General features: G+C 36.3%; 3 protein-coding genes and 1 pseudogene across 3 annotated transcripts in view; 3 read left to right on the forward strand and 1 right to left on the reverse strand.

Moving 5' to 3' along the window:
* Positions 1–2,723: 2,723 nt before the first annotated feature.
* Positions 2,724–5,521, reverse strand: tex36 (testis expressed 36). Its single transcript, XM_039681856.2, has 4 exons — positions 5,218–5,521; positions 4,754–4,900; positions 3,573–3,653; positions 2,724–3,487 (listed from the first exon to the last, which is right to left on the reverse strand). Exons 1-4 carry the CDS (start codon positions 5,266–5,268, stop codon positions 3,164–3,166), a joined length of 603 nt encoding a protein of 200 aa, XP_039537790.2. The 5' UTR covers positions 5,269–5,521; the 3' UTR covers positions 2,724–3,163.
* Positions 5,522–5,863: 342 nt separating this feature from the next.
* Positions 5,864–19,728, forward strand: edrf1 (erythroid differentiation regulatory factor 1). The gene is made up of 25 exons (XM_039681821.2): positions 5,864–6,305; positions 6,631–6,839; positions 8,138–8,204; positions 8,564–8,689; positions 8,871–8,995; positions 9,080–9,230; positions 9,317–9,409; positions 10,148–10,269; positions 10,857–10,968; positions 11,067–11,214; positions 11,734–11,845; positions 11,942–12,053; positions 12,127–12,390; positions 12,562–12,633; positions 13,883–14,030; positions 14,126–14,317; positions 14,820–15,020; positions 15,200–15,421; positions 15,509–15,735; positions 16,839–16,997; positions 17,079–17,228; positions 17,310–17,463; positions 17,541–17,656; positions 18,350–18,525; positions 18,961–19,728. Exons 1-25 carry the CDS (start codon positions 6,207–6,209, stop codon positions 19,121–19,123), a joined length of 3,720 nt encoding a protein of 1,239 aa, XP_039537755.2. The 5' UTR covers positions 5,864–6,206; the 3' UTR covers positions 19,124–19,728.
* On the forward strand, positions 12,646–13,859 carry LOC148973486 (uncharacterized; annotated as a pseudogene).
* A 1,541-nt stretch (positions 19,729–21,269) lies between the features above and the next one.
* The window catches only part of tonsl (tonsoku-like, DNA repair protein), a 31,409-nt gene continuing 25,745 nt past the window's right edge, over positions 21,270–26,933 (forward strand). The window contains exons 1-8 of the mRNA XM_039681867.2: positions 21,270–21,532; positions 21,933–22,028; positions 22,229–22,371; positions 22,450–22,633; positions 22,804–22,933; positions 26,174–26,345; positions 26,475–26,589; positions 26,776–26,921. Coding sequence (XP_039537801.2) covers positions 21,493–21,532; positions 21,933–22,028; positions 22,229–22,371; positions 22,450–22,633; positions 22,804–22,933; positions 26,174–26,345; positions 26,475–26,589; positions 26,776–26,921 — 1,026 coding nt within the window. The 5' untranslated portion in view covers positions 21,270–21,492. The remainder of the gene's footprint in view (positions 21,533–21,932; positions 22,029–22,228; positions 22,372–22,449; positions 22,634–22,803; positions 22,934–26,173; positions 26,346–26,474; positions 26,590–26,775; positions 26,922–26,933) is intronic.

The raw sequence follows: 26,933 nt of genomic DNA on the forward strand, positions 1-26,933 counted from the left end.
ATGTAAAACACGCCAGACTGTTTCATTAATTCAATACCTGGCAAAATTAATTATAATGAGGCCAGTGAAATGAAGCGATTAGGTTGGAATTAAGTTAAGGCTCTTATTCAGAAATGATTTATGCTGATTAATCTAGTCTATTAACTCATAATGCATTCTAATGTACCTTGACATCCGACTATCCTTTCATGATTTTTTGACGGTTAAAACATTAGTTCCCACGCGGAAATGTGACCATATTGAAAACTTTAATATGAAGGAAACACGTTTATTTTTAAGCTCAACTCAGATGGTTGTTGGTGTGTACGGGACCTTTAAAGTGGCAGTGCGATAAAAGATGAATCTCAATGAGACGCAGGTCTTTGATCTCAACCGGGTTATTCTGCATTCAATTCAAATCCATCAGCTTGTGTCCAGCAATCTATTTTTCAACATGTCTTTCAACACAGAATTGCGACGAGCTTTGAATAAACAGCAACACAGAGACAAATAATATCAAGATCAATGTACATTTGGAAAACCAAGGCTTGCCCAGAACCAGAGTAAGTCAGAACAGAATATTAATATAGTAATATTAACAGAACAGACAATGTTAAGAGAATTCTCTGTGCCATCATCACCATGGCAACATGTCTTATCTTTCATGAATAGGTTATGAAGGAAATGTAATGTGTAAAACTTCATTACCATCAAATAAATAAATACTTAATTGGATGTCATTTTCTTGGATTGCATTCCAGAATGGGGCTAAAAAACGAGGAGCAAATCCCTTAATATCTCTCCCAGTGTTTCTGCTATCTGGACACATTTTTGAAGGAAATCTGTAAAGCCCACAGAGGATTCTCCTCGTTGCTCTTTTCCAGGTGCGCACATATAGCAACACAGCTGCCGTTTCAAATGCAAGATGGCAATCTTACGGACTCTCTTTGAAGCTGAGATAATGTAACGCCGCTCACTGTTTAATCTCTTTCAAAGGCAGGATACTAATCTTTAGCCCAAACGTCACTGAGCTTTTTACACTTATATCCCCACAAATACCCGTTTCTCACTTTGAACCACATAAGATGCCACATTAAAAGGCCGTTTAATTTTAAATATTCCCATATAGCATTTCTGTGAAGATCTCTACGCGAAAAGAGACATCAGTAATCTCACATAGCAGCTATTTTTATGAAACATTATTAATTCTTATAGGCTAAGAAAAGGTTAAAGTCAGCATAAAATGGAAGTTGTGATAGTCTTTTCTTCCCTATTGCGACATATGAGTGAATCGGCTTCTCAAACAGGAAAAAAATGTAGGGCGGGACTTTATTTGGAGGGTTGTGTGGTTTGCTATTGGTGGATGTCATATGAGTGACAGGTTGCCCTGCCCTCGCGCATCATTAGAGAAGAGATAGCATTGAAAGAGGGAGGGGAGTTATTTTGATCAAAGATTAAGATTTGAATGTATAATACTATCATAAATACTGCAATATTGTATATATACACTCACCTAAAGGATTATTAGTAACACTAGTTCAATTTCTCATTAATGCAATTATCTAATCAACCAATCACAAGGCAGTTCAATGCATTTAGGGGTGTGGTCCTGGTCAAGACAATCTCCTGAACTCCAAACTGAATGTCAGAATGGGAAAGAAAGGTGATTTAAGACATTTTGAGCGTGGCATGGTTGTTGGTGCCGGTCTGAGTATTTCACAATCTGCTCAGTTACTGGGATTTTCACCCACAACCATTTCTAGGGTTTACAAAGAATGGTGTGAAAAGGGAAAAACATCCAGTATGCGGCAGTCCTGTGGGCGAAAATGCCTTGTTGATTCTAGAGGTCAGAGGAGAATGGGCCGACTGATTCAAGCTGATAGAAGAGCAACTTTGACTGAAATAACCACTCGTTACAACCGAGGTATGCAGCAAAGCATTTGTGAAGCCTCAACACCCACAACCTTGAGGCGGATGGGCTTCAACAGCAGAAGACCCCACCGGGTACCACTCATCTCCACTGCAAATAGGAAAAAGAGGCTACAATTTGCAAGAGCTCACCAAAATTGGACAGTTGAAGACTGGAAAAATGTTGCCTGGTCTGATGAGTCTCGATTTCTGTTGAGACATTCAGATGGTAGAGTCAGAATTTGGTGTAAACAGAATGAGAACATGGATCCATCATGCCTTGTTACCACTGTGCAGGCTGGTGGTGGTGGTGTAATGGTGTCGGGGATGTTTTCTTGGCACACTTTAGGCCCCTTAGTGCCAATTGGCTGTAATTTAAATGCCACGGCCTACCTGAGCATTGTTTCTGACCATGTCCATCCCTTTACAGCCACCATGTCCCCATCCTCTGATGGCTACTTCCAGCAGGATAATGCACCATGTCACAAAGCTCGAATCATTTCAAATTGGTTTCTTGAACATGACAATGAGTTCACGGTACTAAAACGGCCCCCACAGTCACCAGATCTCAACCCAATAGGGCATCTTTGGGATGTGGTGGAACGGGAGCTTCTGGGTGTGCATCCCACAAATCTCCATCAACTGCAAGATGCTATCCTATCAATATGGGCCGACATTTCTAAAGAATGCTTTCAGCACCTTTGTTGAATCAATGCTACGTAGAATTAAGGCCGTTCTGAAGGAGGAAGGGGGTCAAACACAGTATTAGTATGGTGTTCCTAATAATCCTTTAGGTGAGTGTATATTCTATATTAAAAAAAATGGGTAAATAAGACTGGGCTGGAAATGTTTATTTTTTCTTATTATACGGTATGCATTCAACACTGATGCTCTTCTTTACAGAATGAAACATGTCAAAATGTGTAACACTGCAAATATAACGTTGAATGATGCCAGTTGAGTGGCACAGACAGACTAAAATAAGAGAGACTGACCTCTGCTGGTAAAATCAGAAAATGACACTTGCCAGGAAATTCCAAGTGGTGCTACTCACTGCAGAGACAAAGACGCCCAGCTCCACCTCTGTGGATCTAATGGGTGGAGGGAAAGAGTTATGGGTAGGGTTGTGGTGTGGTTGGACCTTCTAGCTCCCAAATTACATCTAGGACTTCACGCTCCACCCATGGCTCTGCAGTGAGCAGCCTCTCAGAAATTCCCCCGCCCAGAGCATCATGTTTAGTGTCATAAACTGTCAGATCTTCTCTGATTGTCTTATTTAGGGAGTTAGGGAGTGGTTGGTGGCTGCTAGAACACTTAGTGGAGTGTACTGGTTAGAGTCGTCCCTTCCAAACCACATGAAACTCTCCCCGGCCTGAGCCTTAGCGTTCATCTGAGACCTCGCCGAGTGATCTCTGGGAAAGCGCCTTCTGACTGGGTCCTTTCTGCCCTCTGTTTCCTGTTTGGGCAGGAAGTCGGTCCGATAAGTTGAGTTCTCCCACTGGGCTGCTGCTGCACTAACCGGACTCAAGGTGTCATAATGATGGCAGAGATGAGTGTTATGCTGGCGATGCTCTTCAAGACATTTTTTACGGCCTAAACCCTTCACACATAAAGTGAAATAAAGTGAGTATAAAGACATGAAATATAACATATAGAATCACTGTTTATTGTAATGATGAACTCACCCGATCATACACATGTATAGTGTTTTGCAGTGCTGTGCGGTTATCATGCGCTGACAAGGGGTATTCTCTACCCATTGTTTTCTGCAACAGAAAGACTGAATTGATCAGCATGATACAAATTGTAGTCGGTTACTGATTCCAGATTACATGACAAAAATAATCCATTACATTAAATAATCTGACTACTTTTTAGATTACTTTCTACTCATTTATCACATTGATTTGAGCATAGGATAACAATATTGATATAAAAATACAAAGAGAAAGAAAATATATGGCATTCTTGGTTATCAACAACATAACATCATGAGGTGCATTAAATATTACACTGATGTTTGAGAAGGAGAAGGAACTGCAGGGGGTTTGTGATTTTAAAGAAAAGCTATTAAGTAATAAAATCATAAAAATTTCTAATTTAAATAAATAAATAACCTTAAAAACATTTACTACATTTCATTTTATTTGTTTACCTGCATGTCATGTGACCATTAACCGACATCATAAAACCATGGACCTAAATTTATGGATTATTATTGTTAATTTAATTGATTTTTTTATTTTATTATTTTAAATTATTTTTATTTTATAACTTAACATAAAATCTAATGACTTGCTTCAAGGAATCCCTGCATTACATGTAGGCCGAAATATGAAATGATGGGAATTTGTACATTTTGATATGTTTGAAGGACAAGAGCCTTCCAGTGATAATTCAAATAATAGGCTAATTCATGTGTTTGGAGGAGCGGATTACATACAAGGTTGCAATGTTGAGAATACACTTGTTACGTAAATGTGAAATGATTTGTGTAAATCCAGAGATCATATGGTGTGGGTCTGAGTTTTAAGTGGCTGATCTGATTTGGAAGATAGGCTTTTTTAAAAAGGAAAATGTATAAGATAAAAAAAAGACCTGGACTAGAAGGTAGAATAAATATGATGAATAATGTAATAATCATGTAATAAAAAAGTAATTACTTGTAGGCTCCTTTAAAATGTAATAAAATCTACTTACAAGTACAACTTATTTTTGAATCTGATTACATAATCCAGATTAAATTGCACTGAGTAAAGAAGTAAAAAAAATATATTTCCAAAAAAATCAATTTGCAATCTGCAAGTGGTTTGTAGATGGGCATTGCACTGTAAAATATCAATCTATTTTAATAGCAATGACTGACCTTTTCAGAATTTATGAATAATTTGGGATATCGATCCTGTGTTTGAGTCAGGGGTTGAGGAACTCCATGTGTCAACATTGAACCTGTGCTCGTGCACAGATCACGTGACTGTCCACATCCAGTCCGAGACAAACCAGCGTGAACGAACTAGAAAACATAAAAAAGACAAATGAATAACTGACTGACTGACGGACTAAGAAAGAAAGAAAGAAAGAAAGAAAGAAAGAAAGAAAGAAAGAAAGAAAGAAAGAAAGAAAGAAAGAAAGAAAGAAAGAAAGAAAGAAAGAAAGAAAGAAAGAAAGAAAGAAAGAAAGAAAGAAAGAAAGAAAGAAAGAAAGAAAGAAAGAAAGAAAGAAAGAAAGAAAGAAAGAAAGAAATGTAAAATGGAAACATTTTATTGTGTAAAAAAAAAAAAAAAAAAATGAGCTCAAACGCATGAGTAAAGTCAAGTGTGGTTATCCTACCCAGTTTCCGCTCTGCTTCTTATTAAAATATCTCTTGCCTCCTTTATTCATTGTCACAGCAAGAATTTAAAATAAACACCCAACTAAAAGTTACATTTTCCCAAACGCCACTGACTGACGAACTCAGTAGGTAAACTCAGGTGAGAGCACAGTGATTTTGAAACCATGGCAACGGAACACACACGCTATTCTTGATCAGAATCACAACAAATACATATTAACATGCAACGTGTGAAAATATATCGAGGATTAAAATAGCATTTTAATAAAATAAGTAACGTAAAAATAATATATAAAATTGATTTATTGCCCTACAATACAAAATGCAATACTTCCGATAGCCTAATAATATCGTGGATTAAAATAATTATTTATTATAGGCTAATAATACAAAACAAAAAAAGTAACGTAGTTATATTAATAATATGTAAGTTTACGTAAAATGTGTTGTTTATGTAAAAAGTAATACAAATAAACCGTATATGTAGTGTGAATATTTATTACACACATATATATATAGCGTAAATTCGAAATATATAATATATTTATAGTACTGTGTTTAAGGGATATGTAGTGTTATTGTAAAAAAAAAAAACACGCATTTCTACATCTTTCCACTCTTTTCTAGAAAAAGGCTTCGCTGACGTCACGTATACTTCCGGGTGAGAGGTACAGTAACAACTTGTGATCACTGAGAAGCTGCCAGGTGATGATAGGCAACATATTTTACCTTGAAAACATAATTTGTTTTAATCTTCTTGTTATCTGATAGTTATCAAGTAAATCAGACGGACGTGTTATCGATATTTAAGCTAAAATAGCGAAAGACTTGCTGAAAGAAGCAACATGGTCTGCTGTGTGGTGCTGTAGTAGATGTGATGTGTGCACTTTGTAAAGCAGATTTGTGGTCACTTACAGTCTATTAGGAAAAGAATCGGTGGTTGTGTATTTTGGACGTTGCTTTCGTGTAAACCGTCGTTTCTGGATGGATGAGTGTGGTGAATATGAGCTCTCAGGATAAGAAGACAGACTCAGATCCCGGACATGAGGAGGATCACAGCAGCACTGCCAATGAAGACAACAAACAGGTCCAGACTTACTGTAACATCATAATCCAACACTATTTAGATGAAAGACAGCTGCATTTCACACTGTCCAGTTGCATTGATCACGTGTGTGTGTGTTTAGGTTGCATATTGTTTATTATGGAAATGTGTCTGGTTTGTATCATCATCAGTCTAGTCCTATTGAGGTGAATGGTGACTTGCAACCTACCATACCATACCATACCAACTTTATTTATAAAGCACATTTAAACACAACCAAGGTTGACCAAAGTGCTGTACATTAACAGATAAACAACAACAACAAACCTAATAGTTGTGTTTGAAATATTTGTTATTTCTTCTCTAGGAGGCGGTCATTTGTCTGGGCAACAATGAAGTGAAGAGTCGTGCGGTAGTGAAGTACTCGGCCGCTCCACCCCCCACCTCCTATGCATTACTGCAGGAGAAGACCGACCTCAAGTTGCCACCTGCAAACTGGCTGCGAGAGAACGCTCACCTGGGCCCCGCGGGGACCACCGTACTCGGGACCAGCAGGAAAAGCAAACCCTTCTCCAGGTACGACTGCTACATGTTATTTGGTCACACTTCATGTTAGGTGTCTTTAACTACTATGCACTTACATAAAAAAAGGTGAGGTGAGATACGGGTTAGGTTTAAAGGAGTGGTTCACTTTTAAAAAAAACTTTTGCTGATAATTTACTCACCCCCATCATGTCATCCAAGATGTCCATGTCATTCTTTCTTCAGTCGAAAAGAAATTAAGGTTTTTGATGAAAACATTCCAGGATTTTTCTCCATATAATGGACTTCATTGGGAACCAAACGGTTTAAGGTCTAAATGAGTTTCAGTGCAAACTGCAAACTGTTCAAAGGGCTTTAAACGATTCCAGACGATGAATAAGGGTCTTATCAAGCGAAACGATCACTCATTTAAAAAAATAATAACAAAGTTTAAGTTTTATAAGCTCAAATGCTCGCCTTGCTCTGTTCTGTGATGCGCGTTCGTGACTCTCCTGTTCGAACTCGTTCATCAAAATGAACAAATATATTTTCGAGTCATTTGGTTAATTCAAGAAACGAAATGAACGAATTGACTCAAAAAGATCTGTTCATTTTGATGAACGAGTTTGAACAGGAGAGTCACGAACGCGCATCACAGAACAGAGCAAGGCGAGCATTTGAGCTTATAAAACTTAAACTTTGTTATTTATTTTTTTAGTGAGCGATCGTTTTGCTAGATAAGACCCTTATTCATCGTCTGAAATCATTTATAGCCCTTTGAAACTGCACTGAAACTCTCTTTTGGATCTTAAACTTTTTGGTTCCCATTGAAGTCCATTATATGGAGAAAAATTCTGGAATGTTTTCATCAAAAACCTTAATTTAATAAAAGGGTCAGTAGTGTAATTATAGATTTAATTTTGGAAATTAATTACTGATGCAATAATATGCAGGTATTGTACAATTTAACAAACAATACGATAAGGGCATTGTATCAAATGATTATTTTATATCTTAGTACATCGTAAAGATACTTACCCCAGGTTTCACAGACAAGGCTTAAGCTAGTCCCAGACTAAAATGCATGTTTAAGCTGTTTTAACTGAAAGCAACTTGTACTGCGATATGTTAAAATATGTTAGTGCTATTGTTTTGTCTCAAGATTTACACCGTGTTTATTTCTAAGGCCGTTTTAGAAAAGTAACTTAAATGTCCAAATTAATCCAGGCTCAATCTAAGCCCTGTCTGTGAAACCAGGCCTTAATATAAAATAGGACCTTATATTTAATGTGAGTTTGCATATTGAAATGTTAGTAAAGATGATCTTTCCGTGTTTTCTTTGTTGATTGTAGTTTTGGGATGGCGTACGACTTCATCGACTGTATAGGTGATGATGTTGATGTTGTATCTGATTCAGAGGTGAGTCTGTTTTATTGTGAATGCAAACTCTTTTTTTTTCTTATATGAAACAATAACATATGAAATGGCTTTCTAGAACACTTGATTCTGATTTGTTCAGAATCGTGTGACACTGAAATTTGGAGTAATGATGCTGAAAATATAGCTTTGCATCACAGGAATAAATTACATTTTAAAATATATTAAAATAGAAAACAGTTTTCTTAAATTGTAGAAATATATCACTTTTTTGCTTTTACTATATTTTTTATCAAATGAATGTATTGATTTATTGGTTATATATATATATACTGTATATGTAATTGTTTATTTATTTATTATATATTTATTTTATTTATTATTTATTTATTCATTTACAGAATATCAAGAAGTTGCTGAAGATCCCCTACAGTAAGTCTCATGTCAGTATGGCTGTTCACAGAGTGGGCAGCACTTTACTACTAGATGAACTGGACATTCAGGAACTCTTCATGAGGTCATCACAGGTATACAATTTTTTTGTTCAGGAGCCTCTAAATGCATCACCTGGTGGCAATTCCCCAAACCCTAAATCTAAATACTGAATTATATAGTAGTAAAACATTTAGTTATCCTGTTCATGACAAGAGTGTTAATGCCCTCCTAAGACTTCTATAAAATAAAACAAACATTGCAACCGCCCTGTAGACTGGTGACTGGACGTGGCTGAAGGAGTTTTACCAGCGTCTCATTGACCAAAAGTGGCAGAGAAAGAAAAAAAGTAAAGAGCACTGGAATGAGAAAGCCATCCTCTCAAAGTTTCTCTATTACAGGTGAGAACTGACTTTACACAGTTATCATCTCATGAAAGCATTGATTTCCATGACTTACACCCACAGTACTCTCCTGTGTTTCAGTATTAACAGTGATGGGACTGCGGTGCCTGTGCCATCAGATACAGATCAGGCGGCAGAGGAGGGTTGTGGGACGGCGGCAGATGGACCGTCTTGGCCCGCCACCTTCAACAGTTCCACTACCGATTCAGAGGAGTCTGCAATACCCAAGGAGGTTCGGGCAGCCTTTCCTCTACTTCTCATCTCATGTGTTATCAGTGTGTTTGAGGCTGAATCGTCCTGTCCACTCGTGTCTTTCAGGAGCAGGTGGATACATATACTTTAGGTCATGTGTCTTCAGTTCCTAAAGAACAGAATCTACCCACGCTATTCAATGAAGGAGAAAACAGCCAGGTAATGGTATTTACCCAACATTCCCTAACACCCAAAGTCAAATCAAGTTGTGCCTTTATGACACTGTTGAAAAATATCTACTCTTCCTATTTATATCACACTTCACAAGTTCATTAATTAAGATATTTACTTTTTGTGTAAACATTTAAAGGGATAGTTCACTTTGAAATTCATTTTTGGTATGTTTTAGCTTACCTCAAGGGCATCCAAGATGTAGGTGTCTTTGTTTTCGCAGTAGTTTCAATTTTGATATTTTTAGGTCAAACCGTTCATGTCTGTCAGTCACATAACAGAGGTCTATGGTCACCACCTCAAAGAGCATGCACAGAGAAGTCCAGATTAAACATGATTTAATGACTCGTAATGTAAGTACACATTGATGGCCTAAGACATGAAACGAGCGGTTTGTGTGAGAAAACGAACAGTATTTATATTGTTTTTACCTCTTGTAACCACAGCGATCTGAGGGCTTTGTGGCTGTGGTTACAAGAGGTAAAAACGATATAAATACTGTTTGTTTTCTCACACAAACCGTTCATTTCGTGTCTTAGGCCATCAATGTGTACTTACATTTACGAGTCATTTTATTTTTAACATCCCTTTAATTTCACATTTACTTTATATATAGTTTTTTTTTACTCAATTGATAAAAGTAAATCACAATTACATTGTACAGCACAATATATATCTATTTGTATTTTAACTTGGCATTTTTCTTTATCTCTCTGACTCTCTCAGGGTTTGAAGAATGACTTTGTCCGGAATATTTTATGGACATTTGAGGACATTCACATGCTTGTGGGATCAAATATGCCCATATTTGGAGGTGGTCGCTACCCAGCAGTCAGTTTACGGCTCAGGTTAGTGTCCTAGATTATGTTTTTTGTGTCATCTCATTTATTTTTAGGATATATTTATCTGGTTGTGAATTATTTACAAATGAATTACATTTCAATGCTAAAGCCACTATATACACTACCTTTCACAAGTTTGGGATCAGAAAGTTTTTCTTGAGTTTCTTTAATACTTTTATTTAACAAGGATGCATTAAATTGATTTAAAATGACAAAAAAAAATATGAAAACTTTTTATTCAATATATCTTGGAAAAAAGGTATCATAGTTTACACCAATATATTAAGCAGCACAACTGTTTTCAACATTAATGATAATAATGATTAATGTTTCTTGAGCAGCAAATTAGCATATTAGAATGATTTCTGTAGGATCATGTGACACTGAAGACTGGAGTAATGAGCACAGAGTTAAATTACATTTTGAAATATTTTACGTTATTGTAAACGGTATTTATTACTATATTTTGGTGAGAATAAGAGACTTTTTTAAAAAAAAATCTTACCGACCCCAAACTTTTAAACGTTAGTGTACACTATACATACTATCCCTATGTTTAAATATCTTGATTTCGCTTTGTTTTGACTTAACAGGGACAACAACAAACCAATCAACATTCTCACAGGAATTGATTACTGGCTGGATAATTTGATGTGTAATGTACCGGAGCTGGTCATGTGCTTTCACGTCAATGGCATTGTGCAAGTAAGATGATTTGGTGATTTTTAAATCCATCTGTTAGTTTTGCACATATTGATGTACAATAATTTTCATTTTCTTAATGGTTTAACTCTCGTTTATAGAAATATGAAATGATAAAGACAGAGGACATCCCAGATTTGGAAAATTCGACGTTCTCAACACGGGTTGTGAAAGACATTGCACAGAATATCCTGTCATTCCTGAAATCCAACTGTACCAAAGAAGGACACACGTACTGGCTTTTTAAGGGTGGGTGGCTTATGCTCTTGATTTTACACACACACACACACACACACGCACACACAAACACACACACACAGCTGTCAAATGATTAATCGCATCCAAAATAAAAATTTTGTGTTAAAATATGTGGGTTCACTGTGTGTGTGTGTATATATATATATATATATATATATAAATACACACACATGCAGGTATATTTAAGAAAAAAATATTATTTATATACAAAATATTTATATATATATAATATAAATTATATATTAATCTACATACAGTATATACATGAAAATATTTCTTAAATATATACAAGCATGTGTATTTATATATACAGTGTACATATATATATATATATATATATATATATATACTGTATGTAATAATTATACACAGTGCATTCACATATATTATGTAAACACAAATTTTTATTTTGGATGTGATTAATCGCGATTAATCATTTGACAGCACTAATATATATAAGGTTAACGATATATAAACAATATATTAAATTGGATCTGTTTCTCCATCCAGCTAGCGGAAGTGACATCGTGAAGCTGTATGACCTTACTACTCTGTGTGAGGAGGCGGCAGAAGATAAATGCCAAAATCCCTTTACGCTTCCTGTAGCGGTGCTTCTATACAAGTATGATTTACCTTCATATCTACTTTTCTCATAATCCGTTTCCATTGCCTAAGTCAGTATCAGAGAGGAATCTGGTGTTTTTTTCTTTTACAACAGAGTGGCCAGCAACATGATGCTAAAGAAGAGCCAAAACAGGAAGAACTATGGGACCATCAGAACTCTGTTGCTCAACTGTGCTAAACTGCTGGATGAGGAGAGACATCCACAGGTATGAAGCCTCATTATATTTCCTGTGTCGTCGTCCATGATTTCTGAGCGTTTCCTTCTGTTTGCTGGTGTAGATCATCGCGTCTGCTCACTACATGCTGGCGGAGCTGTTTCAGCTGGACGACGTGAGTGAAGACGAGGGGAACGGGGAGTCACTGAGGGGCGGGGGATCTGAAGACAGCTACAGTGATGAAGAGGAGGAGGAGGATGATGATGATGAGACCTGCTCCTACAGGAGCTCCTCTGAGCCACAGGACGACTCAAAAGCTGTGGCCGTCATCAAGTCTGTCTGGGAGCTGTCAGTTCCAGAGAAATACAAGAGCACACATCAGATCAGAGTAGGAGATCTCTTTTGTAGTTCGATATTATGGAATATAAGCTGTCTAAAGAATAGAAGTTAAAACAGTTAATTTAGGGTCATTTTACTAAATTTGCAAAAATTTGCTTTATGAATTTACATCAGCATTATGTTAACAATGTTCTGACTCCACACTCCTCTTCCCTTCTAGCCCAACTGTGCATTTCCTGTGTCCCAAGACAAGGAGGAGAAGTGCAGACTGGTTCTCAGCTACGTTCTGAAAGTGAGAACGCTAGATTAATATTTGTTGTCAGTTTTCTATGGACACAGTGAATGGAACTTTGTTTACTACCATTGTCAAGTACTTTCTCTCTCTATCTATCTATCTATCTATCTATCTATCTATCTATCTATCTATCTATCTATCTATCTATCTGTCTGTCTGTCTGTCTGTCTGTCTGTCTGTCTGTCTGTCTGTCTGTCTGTCTGCTTTGCTATCTATCTATCTATCTATCTATCTATCTATCTATCTATCTATCTATCTGTCTGTCTGTCTGTCTGTCTGTCTGTCTGTCTGCTTTGCTATCTATCTATCTATCTATCTATCTATCTATCTATCTGTCTGTCTGTCTATCTGTCTGTCTGTCTATCTAACTATCGTCTGTCTGTCTGTCTGTCAATCTATCTGCTTTGCTATCTATCTATCTATCTATCTATCTATCTATCTATCTATCTATCTATCTATCTATCTATCTATCTATCATGTCTGTCTGTCTGTCTGTCAATCTATCTGCTTTGCTATCTATCTATCTATCTATCTATCTATCTATCTATCTATCTATCTATCTATCTATCTATCTATCTATCTATCTATCATGTCTGTCTGTCTGTCTATATATCTATCTGTCTGTCTGTCTGTCTGTCTATCTATCTATCTGTCTGTCTGTCTATCTATCTGCTTTGCTATCTATCTGTCTGTCTGTCTGTCTGTCTGTCTGTCTATCTATCTATCTATCTATCTATCTATCTATCTATCTATCTATCTATCTATCTATCTATCTATCTATCTATCTATCTATCTATCTATCTATCTATCTATCATCTGTCTGTCTGTCTGTCTGTCTATCTGTCTGTCTGTCTGTCTGTCTGTCTGTCTGTCTATCTATCTATCTATCTGCTTTGCTGTCTACCATTGTATGTATGTATCTGTCTGTCTTCTATCAATTCAATTCAATTCAATCTATCATTCTGTCCTTCATTTGATCTATCAATTTGTCTTCTATCAATCTGTCTATCTATTTGTTCTGATCATTCTGTCGTTTGTTCTGTTTTTCTGTCTGTCCATCCAGCTATCTTTCTATCTGCTTTGCTGTCTACCATTGTTTGTATGTACGTATATGTCTGTCTGTCGAGCTATCTATCTGTCTACCATTCTTTCTATCATTCTGTCCATCAGTTGATCCTTATAATTTTCTGTTTGTCTGTAGTTCTATCATTCTGTCAAAGTAAAGCTTTACCTTTTCTGTGTGTAGGGTTTAAAAGCAGTGGACAACAGTATAAAGAAAGAGAGTGACCTTCCTGCGGCCGACCCCAGCACACCCATCCCTCTAAAATATGAGGAGAGAAGTCAGAATGGAGCTGGAGATGTGGAGAAAGAGATTGCTCTGCTGCTGGACAGAGGTCAGTAATCCCATCCCTTCATCAACTCAGAAACTCAATTGTTTTCCACTATTTGAAAAGCACTTACAGAATTACTCGTCATCTTGGTTACACAGTCGGTCCGTGTAACAAGGAACTGAAGATGCCGACACGCTCCGGGATGTTACCGGGCACATGGCAGCATCGAATAAAACTGCAGCTGTTCCTGAAAGCATCCAGAGCGTACTACGTCCTGTCAGATGCTGCAAGCAACCTGCTGAAGCACGGCCGGGCACTGCGCTACATCAAACTGGCTCTGCAGTGCCACGGTAAGAACATGTCAGAAACTTCAGGACATGCACTACCAATCAAAAAAAGAACAGAAATGAATACTTTTATTCAGCATTTATGGTCCAAAGTTACAAAAGATTTATATTTCAAGTAAATGCTGTTCTTTTGAACTTTCTATTAATCAAAGAATCCTCATGGTTTCCACAAAAATATTTAAGCAGCACGACTATTTCCAACATTGATAGTAAATCAGCATATTAAAATGATTTCTGAAGGATCATGTGACACTGAAGACAAGAGATATGATGCTGAAAATTCAGCTTTGCATCACAGGAATAAATTACATTTAGAAATATATTCAATTAGAGAACGTTTATTTTTAAGTGTGATAATATTTAACAATATTACCCAAACTTTTGAATGGTAGTGTATAGGCTATGCATGTGCACATGTTCTCTTGAACTTTTAATTTAAAGTGTGTAATAAAGCAGCTTATTTAGAGCCATTCAAACCTGATCTATATGCTTTCTCTCTCCTCAGATGCGTACTGCTCCATCAGTGGTTGTCTCCACCCAGAGGTGCTTCTGTTCCACTGTCAGTGTCTGTCTCTGTGTGGAGATGTTCAGCTCATGTTGGCCCAGAATGCCTCTAACAGAGCTGCGTATCTGGAGGAGTACAGCTACCAGACTAAAGAAGACCAGGAGATCCTCCACTGCCTGCACCGCGAGAGCTCCTGTCAAGGTCTGAACGTTAGATCACACACTCACTGCACTGAAAAGTTCATAAGATGCTGTGAATTATAATTATATTAATTACAGCTGCTGTTATTAATGGAACAATGAGATTTCACTGTGCCCAGGGGGTGGATGGGATACTGAAACTCCTCGTAATAGACGTGAAATTTCTCTTTCCTCTCTCAGCCTTTAGCATGGCCACTGATCTGGCCCCAGACCCAGAGTACCAGCTGATCGTCAGCAGCAAGTGTTATGAGGCCGCCCATGACCTTTTGACCTCAGGAGTTCTGAAGGACCTGGGACAGGAGCAGCTGGGTCAGGTTCTGAAACGGCTTGGTAACATCCGCAACGAGATAGGCGTCTTCTACATGAACCAGGCCGCGGCCATGCAGGCAGAGAAAGAAGGAGGTGAGTGCTTCTTTGTTTGCTATTAGATTTAAACAGCAAACCTTTGACCCAGAGTTGTGTGTGAAGTAGAGCTTTTTCTTCCTCCAGTGCGCAGGAGTGTGTGCGTGGCCGAGCAGGAGCTGTGGAAGAAGAGTTTTTCATATTTTGAGAAGGGCATGCAGGATTTTAAAATGATTTCAGACTCCATAAACACAGCCCTGCTGCTGTGTAACATCGGCCGACTCATGCGGATCTGCGCTCAGGCTCACTGCGTCGTGACATCAGAGCAAAGCCGCGGGGAGTTCTCACCTGAAGAGGCTCTCTACTACAACAAGGTTAGACACGCATACAGCCTTGAACAATTCAGGCGTTCAGGTGCTTAAAGACAGCATGAGACGGCTTCTCATTTGCCTATTGTAATAAATAAATACATTTTATATATATATATATATATATATATATATATATAAAATCAAACATTATAACAATTTTTATTATCTTAAGATTATTTTCAATGATAATAATAATTGATTTTGTACATGAATACCAAGTGGATACATGTGTCTTATAATAATAAGATTACTATATTAAGATATTTATTAAAAAAATATAATAATACAAATACTATAAAAAATTAACAATCTTAATATAATAATCATAATACTTTTTTACACAAAACTTTCATCTACTTTTTATCCATCTACATATTATTAAAAATAATTTTTCTTGTAGATGGAGAAAAAGTGGATACAAGTGTCTTATATTATATAAGTTCGTTCATATTTATTTTATTATTATCAGTAATAATAAAAACTTCTTGTTTGTATATCCCTTGAATAAATGTATTCTGTTAAGATGATTACATTAAAGAGCAACGTGCGACATCAAATATGATTTCATTAGTAATTTCTACATATGTGTTTTTAAAAGACCTCTTCAGACAATATCAAGTATTAATTCAGTTATAAATTCAATCTGCACGTTGCTCTTTAAGATTGTTAATAAAATGTTACAATAGTAATACTAATAATAAATATTAATCTTAATACAGTAATTGTAATAAATAAAATTGTAATCTTAATGCAATAATTATAAGACATTTATCTACTTTCATCCACCTACAAATGAAAATTATTAATAATTTATCTTGTAGATGGATAAAAAGTGTCTTATATTAAGATTGTTAATAATAATAATTATTATAATAGTTTCACATTTGTACATCACTTGGATAAAAATGTCTTGTATTAATAATAATAATAATAATAATTAAGTTGTAAATGTGACTATTATTATTATCATGAATAATAATGCAAATAATTTTAAGTGCCTTTAAATAATAAAAATGTCTGCTAAATGAATTAATGTATATGTAATAAAATCATAATAAGACAAGGTAGATTTTTAAAAAAAAATTTCTCTCCGTCTCCCTCAATAGGCGATAGATTATTATCAGAGGGCGCTGAAGTCTCTGGGCTGCAGGGAGAGTCACTCAGCCGTCTGGGACTCTGTAAACTGGGAACTCTCTACTACCTATTTCACGTTGGCCACACTCCTCCAGGATTACGCTCCGCTATCCCGTAAAGCACAGGAACAGGTAGAACACACACACTTTATTTAGTCTGCACACACTGCTGACATGATGAAATCCACTTGACATGAGCCTAATGCGTTTCAGATCGAGAGGGAAGTCACAGAGACCATGATGAAGTCTCTGAGGTACTGCGACCTGCACACGGAGTCCGCTCGCCAGCCGCTCTACCAGTACAGAGCTGCCACCATCCACCATAGACTGGCTTCAATGTACCACAGCTGCTACCGCAACCAGGTACACCATCATCAAACACGGGTCTTCAGCACACATGTTCCCACGTGGACCGTCCCTCCCATTTCTCTCTCTGTCCCTCAGGTCGGAGACGAAAGCGTTCGTAAACAGCACAAAGCTCTGGCAGAGCAGCATTACAGTAAGGCTGTGCGGCTCTTTGTGAGTCTGAGTGACGCTCCGTGTGAGCTGCTCCGCACGCTTCTGGAGAGAGTGGCCTTCGCTGAGTTCACCATGGCGGGTAAGAAAGGCACACTGCAGGAAATATCAGCCGTAAGAGGCTGGACCTCAGACTGGATGTTCTCTTGTGTGTTCCAGGTCAGAACAGCAGTGCCGTGAAGCTGAAAACTTTGACGGGAGCTCTGGAGATCATGAGTGAAACGCGTCACGCATTCAAACTCATTCATAAAGAGCTGCTGGAGCAACAGGAAAAAGTATATACACAAACATACACACAAATTATTGTTGTTATTATTATTATTAATCATTTTTAAATACATGGATAAAAGTTTCTGATATTAAGATGGTTAATTACTATTATGGATTAGTTCATGTGTAATAAAATCTATGTTGAATCAAAATATTTCTTTCTAAAGCTACTTTTTCTAATGTCTAATCAATGCTTTTATCGTCTAACTGTCTAACACAATAATGAGTTTTGGGGAGTCATTTTTTAGCCAAAATTGATGTGTGATTAATTCGTAATTAATTTGATTAATTAATCGACACATTTATCGCTTGATGGGCTATATATATATATATATATATGTATATATTTATTAATAATACTAATTTCTTTGTAAGTTCATTAGATGTTTAAGGGTTTAATAGTAACATCATTAGTTGAAGATTGTTCATATTTATTATCATTACTAAAATAACAATAATAATATTTCATTTCTAGTTGTCTTAGATGAAAGTGCATTATATTAAGATTGTTTATTATTATTATTATTATTTATTAATTATTAATATATTTTCTATTATTATTATTGTTATTCCCTTTGGATAAAGGTGTATTTTATTAACATTATTATTATTTTAAGATTTTGATTTGTATAATAATTATAATTTTGATTATATAATCATTGTTCTCTTTTACACTCTTATGTGACGTATGTTGACAGATATTGACGGCAGAAGACTCTGACAAACCTGAGGAAGTCCATGAGGGTTCAGAGAGCTCTTCCTCTGAGCTGAACACAGAAGAGGTTGTGAAGTTAATTGGCGTCTTCGAGCCCAGTTTCTCCTTCCTGTTGCTGCAACTGATTAAACTCAGCACTGCAAGCAAACGTAAACTCAGGTGAGGGATACAAAAATATACATACTCCAGCAATATACTTAAGGAAGGATTCCATCTCAATTTATGCTACAGATCAGTGTCGTTTTATTATCATTACTATCGTAGAATCTGTTAATATTTTGAATTAGTTTTTGTTTTAATATTACACATTTTAATTTGAGTATTTTTTTTGTGTATTCATGTTTTTTTTTCAGTTTTAGTCATTTTAGTACCTTTGGAACTAACTGAAACAAAATAAGTTTTACATTTTTAGATATTTAATTTCTGATCATTTAATTTATTCCATGTAAATGATTTTTTAATTTTTTTATTTTTTTTTTACAATTTTCTATTTTTTTTTGTCACTGATAAAATCACTGCAACAGATCATACAGAAATAAATAGCATTTGTCGTGTTTAATTCTGTGTGTGATGGTTTTGTGTTTTCATATGCAGTGGTAAAGAAGAGGAGCAGGTGAAGATCTACAAGAATGTCTATTCTAGCCTTCTACGGGCTGAAAAGTCCGTCCCGCTCACCCAGCGGGTTTCCCTTTTCCTGGAGCTGCTGGATCAGCTAAACCCTCCTACAGGAAGTGATGAAGCAAGATCGTCATCTTGAGAATCAAATCCAACTGATTTGAGCAAGGACTCTTTAGCTTTGTGACCTCATTAATGCCAAGCATGCGGCAGTTTGGAGTAAAACAAATCAGGCTTTTACACAGTAATATAGCCTAAAGGTTTCAGCTAGTTTTGGAAAGTGACCTGGTATAAAAATGTGAACTATAATCCTCACCAGCAGTGCCTTTCTTATGCTCAAATTATGCTGGACTTCCTACAAGAGTTGACAGACTCTAACTAGATGATTTCTTTTTTTCTTCAATCAAAAAAAAAGAAATTCTGAAATCATAATGAGAATAAACAAACTGTACAGTTGTTTGCAGAGCTGATATTTATTGCTTATGCGTAATATGTACAAAATGTGAACCTGTGGTTTTGTTTTACACACTTTTTATTGGAAAGTACACTCACAGGCTTTTCTGTTTCTGGTGCATAAATAAGTTCATGATTTATATTTAAATTAAAAAAAGCAGGTTTTCAGTTTTAACAAAAGTGCAATAATTTCGCAAATGTCAATGCAACCGGTGATTATCCAGATACAGTGTTGTGAACATTTGGGATGGCTTGGCTTTTAAAAGTCTTCAATAAATTTCAAATTTGTTCAAAGTCAGTGTTATGATTTTTTTTTTAACAGTTTACATAGTGGTGTCCTAGGAAAATTGTCTGCTTCTTTAAATAGTTTGTATTCATGTTGTGCTTGGAGTAAAACTAACGTATACACTACATTCAAATTGTATCATTTGTCATGACGCAATGAAACACAGAATTGGCTGGACGTCATTTATGGCCAAATGGTCTTACCAATCTTACTCTCATTATTCCCAGCCTATAATTCAATAAATCACTATGTGGGAGGTATTAGCTATATTATAATCTAATTGTAATCTAACCAAATATTGGAGATCAAATGTGTATTTTGCAACTTTATAGCGATCTCCAACAAAGCTGCACGCAATGAAAGTGTCCATGCTCAGTGCCATTGAAAACCTTTAGGAAATTACAAAGCTTAATTGTGACAAGTCATGCAGGTCTTTTAATGAGGCTCAACTTTGGGAAGAACTTAAAGGGATAGTTCACCCAAAAATTAAAATTCTGTCAGTAATTACTCACCCTCATGTTGTTCCAACCCCGTAAGATTTTTGTTCATATTAGGGAACACAAATTAAGATATGTTTGATTAAATCTGAGAGCTGTCTCACTTCTCCATGGGCTTCTATTGTAATTAAAACTTGCTGGCCCAGAAAGTTAGTAAAAACATTGTTAAAATAGTCCAAGTGACTAAAGTGGCTCAAACTTAAGTTTATCAAGTGACGGGAATACTTTTTTTTTTGCCAGGTTTCAGAGCAGGACCAGAAAATATGAACATATCATACCAGTCCTCAGGTCTTTACACTGGCTCCCAGTTACATTTAGGATTGATTTTAAAGTATTATTACAGGTAAATTGAATCAATGGGTTAGGACCTCAATATATTGCAGATCTGCTCACTGAAAATAAACCAAACAGATCACTTAGATCATTAGTAGTATCACATCAGCTAGATATACCAAGGGTTCACTTTAAGCATGGACATCTGCTTTTAGCTATTATGCCAGCCACAGCTGGAACCAGCTTCCAGAAGAGATATAGGTAATAACTAATTAAAATTAAAACTAATTAAAAGCCAATATTGTGCAAATATTCCCTCTGGACATCACTTTTGAACACTGTATTGTACTTGTAGGCCTAGAACTGGTATAATTTGTTATTTAAATACGTTATATAAATAATGTTTCCCCCAAATTTAACCCCAAAAATTATAAGCTTAAAAAGCATGATTTTATAATCATAAAAACACTTTTAAGAAGAAGGAAAATGAAATACATGAGTATCGACACTTTAGTCCCATTAATTGATAAACCTCTCACTCTCCAATAAACTTGGTTTAAGTATTTTATGATACTCAGTAAATATATTGTTGAGACTACTGGTAATCAGAATGAAAGGAAAGAACAGATTTCTTACCTTATACGTGTAATTCATCGCCATAAAGGGCTTTTTAAAAAATAAATGAATGACAATGTCCTTATCAAGATGGCGTCTCGGTATGGACATTTTCACGAAGAGAATTGTGGGAGACTCTTGACGTCACCTGCAGTAGCCAATCAGCGTCTCTCAATGTTTCCTTATCCTGATCTTTGGCGCGCCGCTTTGAAAGAATCAACACATTAATGAAAATAGACGATCATAAGTATTGATCAGCTTTAAACCCGATTTAAAGCAATCAACGAGGACGTGGTTTATAGTATTACAGCTGTTCGCGCGCAGGAAGTGTTGGTTATTCATTAGATGCCCGTAAATTTGTAGTAATCCGCTGTGAGGTCCTGGTAAATGGACAGGATGACGTCTAACGTTACAAAAGAAATCAAGCGTAAGTTGTCACCTATAAAATCATCAATAATATTTTTTTCTGTCCATTGTTTTAAGATCTGTGATTCATTGTAAAATGTAAGTCAATTCTAATAAAATATATATATTTTAATGTAACGTAACGTTAAACCATACCATACACGTAACGTTATTTATTAGTTTGCTTTTTTTTGTTTTGTTTACATACATGTCAGTTAGAAATGTGTAACTATATGTATAACGTTATATACAATTTATACATATATTTCTTTTATATATATATATATAAATTTACTATAATATTGTTTATTTGAATAATTATGGTTTATTATGTTAGTTTAATATGATATATAATACAAGATGCATATATACACACACGTATATATATTTAGTTATTTATTTAAAAATAAATGTGTTTGCAGTACTACAGAAGGCCAAAAGTAAAGCCCAGAACAGCAATAACCTGAAAGAGGAAGCCAGTCTGTGCAATCAGCTGGGGGAAGTTTACGCTAAAACAGGTAAAACAGACAATGAAGAAAATTATGAATTATGAAAATTATAATAAAAGTGGCTTAGTCTGGATTCAAAGCTGTGGGTTCAAACCCTTGACGGTTTGCTCTGTGAGCTGTCTATTATGATTATGATGACCATTATTGTGACAGATGTTCGTTGACTGATTGTATTATGTGATAATCAGTCTGGCACATGTTTCTTCTAGGTGACTATCGAGCTGCTATTGAGGAGCATCGGCAGGAATTGGCGCTGTCTGAGATTTTGCATGATGTGATTGGATCTGCTGTAGCCAATAGGAAGATTGGAGAGTGCTATGCAGAACTAGGGAACATTGAAGCTGCTCTGAAGGTTTGCAAATACATACTAGCTTGAAGGATAGTCAGTGCAGACATTCACACAGTCACACTCTCTCTCTCTCTCTCTCAGCACCAGAGGCTTCATTTGAATCTGGCTCGATCTGTCCATGATGCAGCAGAGGAGCAGAGGGCACTGGCCACTATTGGAAGAACGTACCTCTTCCTCTTCGACTCGGACCATTCACGGGACAGCTTGAAGCATGCGGAAGATGCGTTCATGAAGAGTTTGGCCATTGTTGATGAGCGCCTAGAAGGTTAAAACATGATTTTATATATTTAAAATGACACGGTTAACCTGCTCAGAATGACATACTACTAGAAATGTGATAATCTGCGATGTTTCCTAAAAAAGAACATATATGTATACTGTATAACCTGTTGTTTTTGTCCATGTGTTTGATTTTTGTTGTCTGTGGTTCTGCAGGTACAGTGTCGTCGCGAGAGCTCAGTGAGATGAAGGCCCGTCTCCTGCTGAATCTGGGCTGTGTGTATGATGGCATGAAGGAACCGCAGCGCTGCAGTGACCTCATACGACAGAGCATCTACATCGCAGAGTAAGAACTTTTGTCTATAAACAAACTAAAAGGTTTGGAATAATTAAGGTTAATATTTTTTTTTTAATGTTTTTGTAAGAAGTCTCTTTTTATCAGTAAAGCTGCATTTATTTTAAAATACAGTAAAAAAAGTAGGATTGTGAAATATTACAATTTAAAATAACTGTGTTTTCTATTTGAATATATTAAAATGTAATTTATTCCTGTGATCAAAGCGGAATTTTCAGCATCATTACTCCAGTCTTCAGTGTCACATGATCCTTCAGAAATCATTCTGATATGCTGATTTGATGATCAAGAAACATTTATTATTATTATCCATGCTTTGTGGAATTTTTATGGAAACCGTGATACACAAAATACTTTTATTCAGCAAAAACACTAAATTGATCTAAAGTAAAAGTAAAGACATTTATAATGATACAAAATTTCAAATAAATCCTGATAAATGCTGTTCATTTGATTTCAGAACCTTTACCAATTCTCTCTTTTTACGAAGCAACAACAGATTTGGTTTTAGATTTTTTTATTATTATTTTTTTTTTTTAAGATAAATGTTTTTTTTTGTTTTTTTTTGGCTACAATTTAACCGGTTTCTTTCCATGAAAAAGCCATGGTAGCTGGCATGGCGTTAAATTATAAGCTAACAAACAAACTAAGTAACAAGTTGTACAATGAAATGTTGTGTTTGTCAAATCACTGAATTAAAATTTTGTGTTTATATAATTACATAATGATAATAATAGTTATTTTAGGCTATGTTTACACGGAAACGATTCTAAAGAGAAAACACGAAAGTGGCGTTGCGTCATCACTTTTTATTCTGCATTTAGACGAGCGTTTTGTGTGGGAAATCCGAGCGCAAAAGATGACGCAAAAGTGTGAAATTCAATGTAGTATGCACTTCAGGCGGCTAGGAGTGCGTACTACAACAACACCAAGTCCACGCGCCTGCGTACAACCTTCACTGTCAAGCAGACTTTTGCATTTTTACCGTTTACACGGGAACGCGGCGGTGGAGCGTTTTTAAGATTTCCACTCTGGAGGGTGGTTTCACTTTTTTGCGTTTTTCGGCCCCAAAAACGGCGTCACCGTGTAAACGAAAGGCACATCCGATAAAATATTTTTACGTTTTCAACAGTAAACAGGGCCTTAAAGTCCCCATGAAATCAAAATTGACCATACTTATTTTGTTTGCCTAAATTGATCGTTTTGTGGTAAACAATTCATACACGCAGGTCAATCCACACACAAAAAATTTTTGGCTTCGTAATCTTTAATCAAATTTTGAAAATGCCCCTCCCCTCTGCATTGGAGGACCTTGCCCGATGACGTAGGTTTCACGGTTTGGGTGTCTCCTTAACATCCATAACCACGCCCCTCCAACTGACAGCTGCTGTGTGTTTGCGAGCGCCGAGCGAGCATTGATTGACAGCGTGTGTAAACTTGCGTCATCCTCCATTTCAGAATGAAACACCCATTTTTCTAGATCCAATCAGGTGCTAGTTGGAAAAAAAGCCACGCCCACTATTTTGCCTCATTTAGTATTCCGTTTCTCTTGGAAATGCGTCACAACACTAGAGAAAAGTCGTTTGCAACTTCTGGTTCACCGGGACTTTAAAGTCTCCCGTGGTGAAAATCAAGCTTTTAATGTTGTTTATGTGTCTATGTGATGTTTTAATATGCTTTAAGACAAACCATGTGCTAATTCATAAAGCACCATTGCTGAGTATTTTCTCCTTAAAACTCCAGTGAACCAAAGACAGTCTCAAAAACACAGTTTGAAATCATCTGTGTTTCTGACGTCACAAACTAGCCTACCTTGTAACCAATCATGTCGACTGGCTTTAGCATATCATTAACTGCGAACTAGCAGGGGAGTCTAGAGAGATATAGAGAGCTATCCCAGGTTATTGGATATTTTTCTGTTGATGTGAAAAATCAGGTAGATTTAATAATATAGCAGGTGTATGATGTATATTACGATGTTTTGATGAACTCTATGTCTTTCTCCACTGATGTTCTGAGTTGTTCAAAGCATTTCTAAGAGCGTTTTCTCTGGTTTTTAGAAGGCAGTGAGACTCTGAAATGGCGAACGGGAACATGGTTTGTGTAACATTGGCAAAACATTATTAGCTGTTTGATAACGTAGTCAAGCAAAAGGCTAATCATATTAATTACGGTTGTGTCCGACGTTGTAAAAAACGAGACCATTGTGCAGCGAGTGTACATCTGAGTTGGCGGGAGTGAGTGGAGGTGGGGCTAATTAGCATATTCATAGATTTGTGTATACGAAATGAAGCAAGGGTGTAGAGTTAAATGCAAGCTATTTAAATGCAAGAGGAATAATTTTTTTCACAGTAAAAAAATGTTTAAATATGTAATTTTGGTGATCAAAGATGAGTTTAAAAGATATAATTACTGACTACAGGGTGACTTATAATGTTGTATGTAAATATTTAAAGGGCAACCTTGTTTTTTAGGCTAAGAATGTTATAAAAATTGTAATTATTAATATTATTTTTTAAATGCACAATACTGAGTTTCATCACTTTCATTTAATAATAATTTACTCACCCCCATGTCATCCAAGATGTCCACGTCTTTCTTTCTTCAGTTGAAAAGAAATAAAGGTTTTTGATGAAAACATTCCAGGATTTTCTCCATAAAATGGACTTCAATGGGAACCAAAAGGTTCAAGGTCCAAATGAGAGTTTCAGTGCAGCTTTAAACAACACCAGACGATAAATAAGGGTCTTATATAGCGAAACGATCGGTTATTTAATAAATAAATAACAAAGTTTAAGTTTTATAAGCTCAAATGCTCGCCTTGCTCTGTTCTGTGATGAACGTTCGTGACTCTCCTGTTCGAACTCGTTCATCAAAATGAACAAATCTTTTTTCGAGTCATTTGGTTCATTCAACGAACGAAATGAACAAAACGACTCGAAAAAAGACTAGTTAATTTTGATGAACGGGTTCGAACAGGAAACTGTCATTTGGACCTTGAACTGTTTGGTTCCCATTGAAGTCCATTATATGGAGAAAATCCTGGAATGTTTTCATCAAAAACCTTAATTTCTTTTCAACTGAAGAAAGAATGACATGGATGACTTGGATGAAATTTTTGTAAAAGTGAACTACTCTTAACCAAAATACTGTATTGTAGTTGAGGGAGATCTCATTCTGTCCGTCTTGTTACAAAACCATTTTGTGGATATCTGACGTCTTTTCTTCTAGGAAAAACAACCTCCTTGAGGATCTGTATCGTGCCAACTTCAACCTGGGCAGCATTCACTTCCGAAACGGGCAGCACTCGCGCGCCATGCGCTGTTTTGAGCAGTCTAAAGAATGTGCCCGCAAAATGAAGGACAAGTTCAGTGAGAGCGAGTGCTTCCACAGTATCGGCAAGGTGATGATCCCATACTAATCCCATTGGATAATCTCCAAACAGCAATGGGATCAACATGTAACTGCATGGTTTGTTATTTCCTGTCCCTTTTAATGATTTTTGACCTTTTATTTATGTTTTGCTGTGCAGATATTGCTTCATCTTGGTGACTTTGCAGCAGCGCGGCGTTCTCTAAAGAAAGCGTTCTGTCTGGGCTCCCAGCAGCCTTCTGAACGTGAGGCCGTCAAGAAAGACTTCAAACATGGTGAGGTTAAGAACAGCTGTGAGCGATTTTGCCAGATCAAGAGATCTAACAGCGGTTTGTCTCTTAAAGCTGCACAGCTTATGGCTGAATGCTGATTTTTCAGTTAGATGACACCAAGTTAAAGCTCTCTGGCTTCTCATGACAGTATTAGCATAGCTTGTTTGACTGAATATGTGTCTGATGCAGCGATCCGGGGCTGTCAGCTGGAGCAGACGACAGCAGAAGTCACGGATAAGTTTTCCCATGAGGCCATGGATCTGTCAGAGCAGTTGGGAGATCTTTACTGTAAAGTGGGCTGCTTTAACAAAGCTCTGGAAGCTTATCAAACACAAGTAAGAATATGT

Source organism: Pimephales promelas, chromosome 15 (genome assembly GCF_988280905.1).
Source record: "Pimephales promelas chromosome 15, fPimPro1.hap1.1, whole genome shotgun sequence".
NCBI classification, from domain to species: domain Eukaryota; kingdom Metazoa; phylum Chordata; class Actinopteri; order Cypriniformes; family Leuciscidae; genus Pimephales; species Pimephales promelas.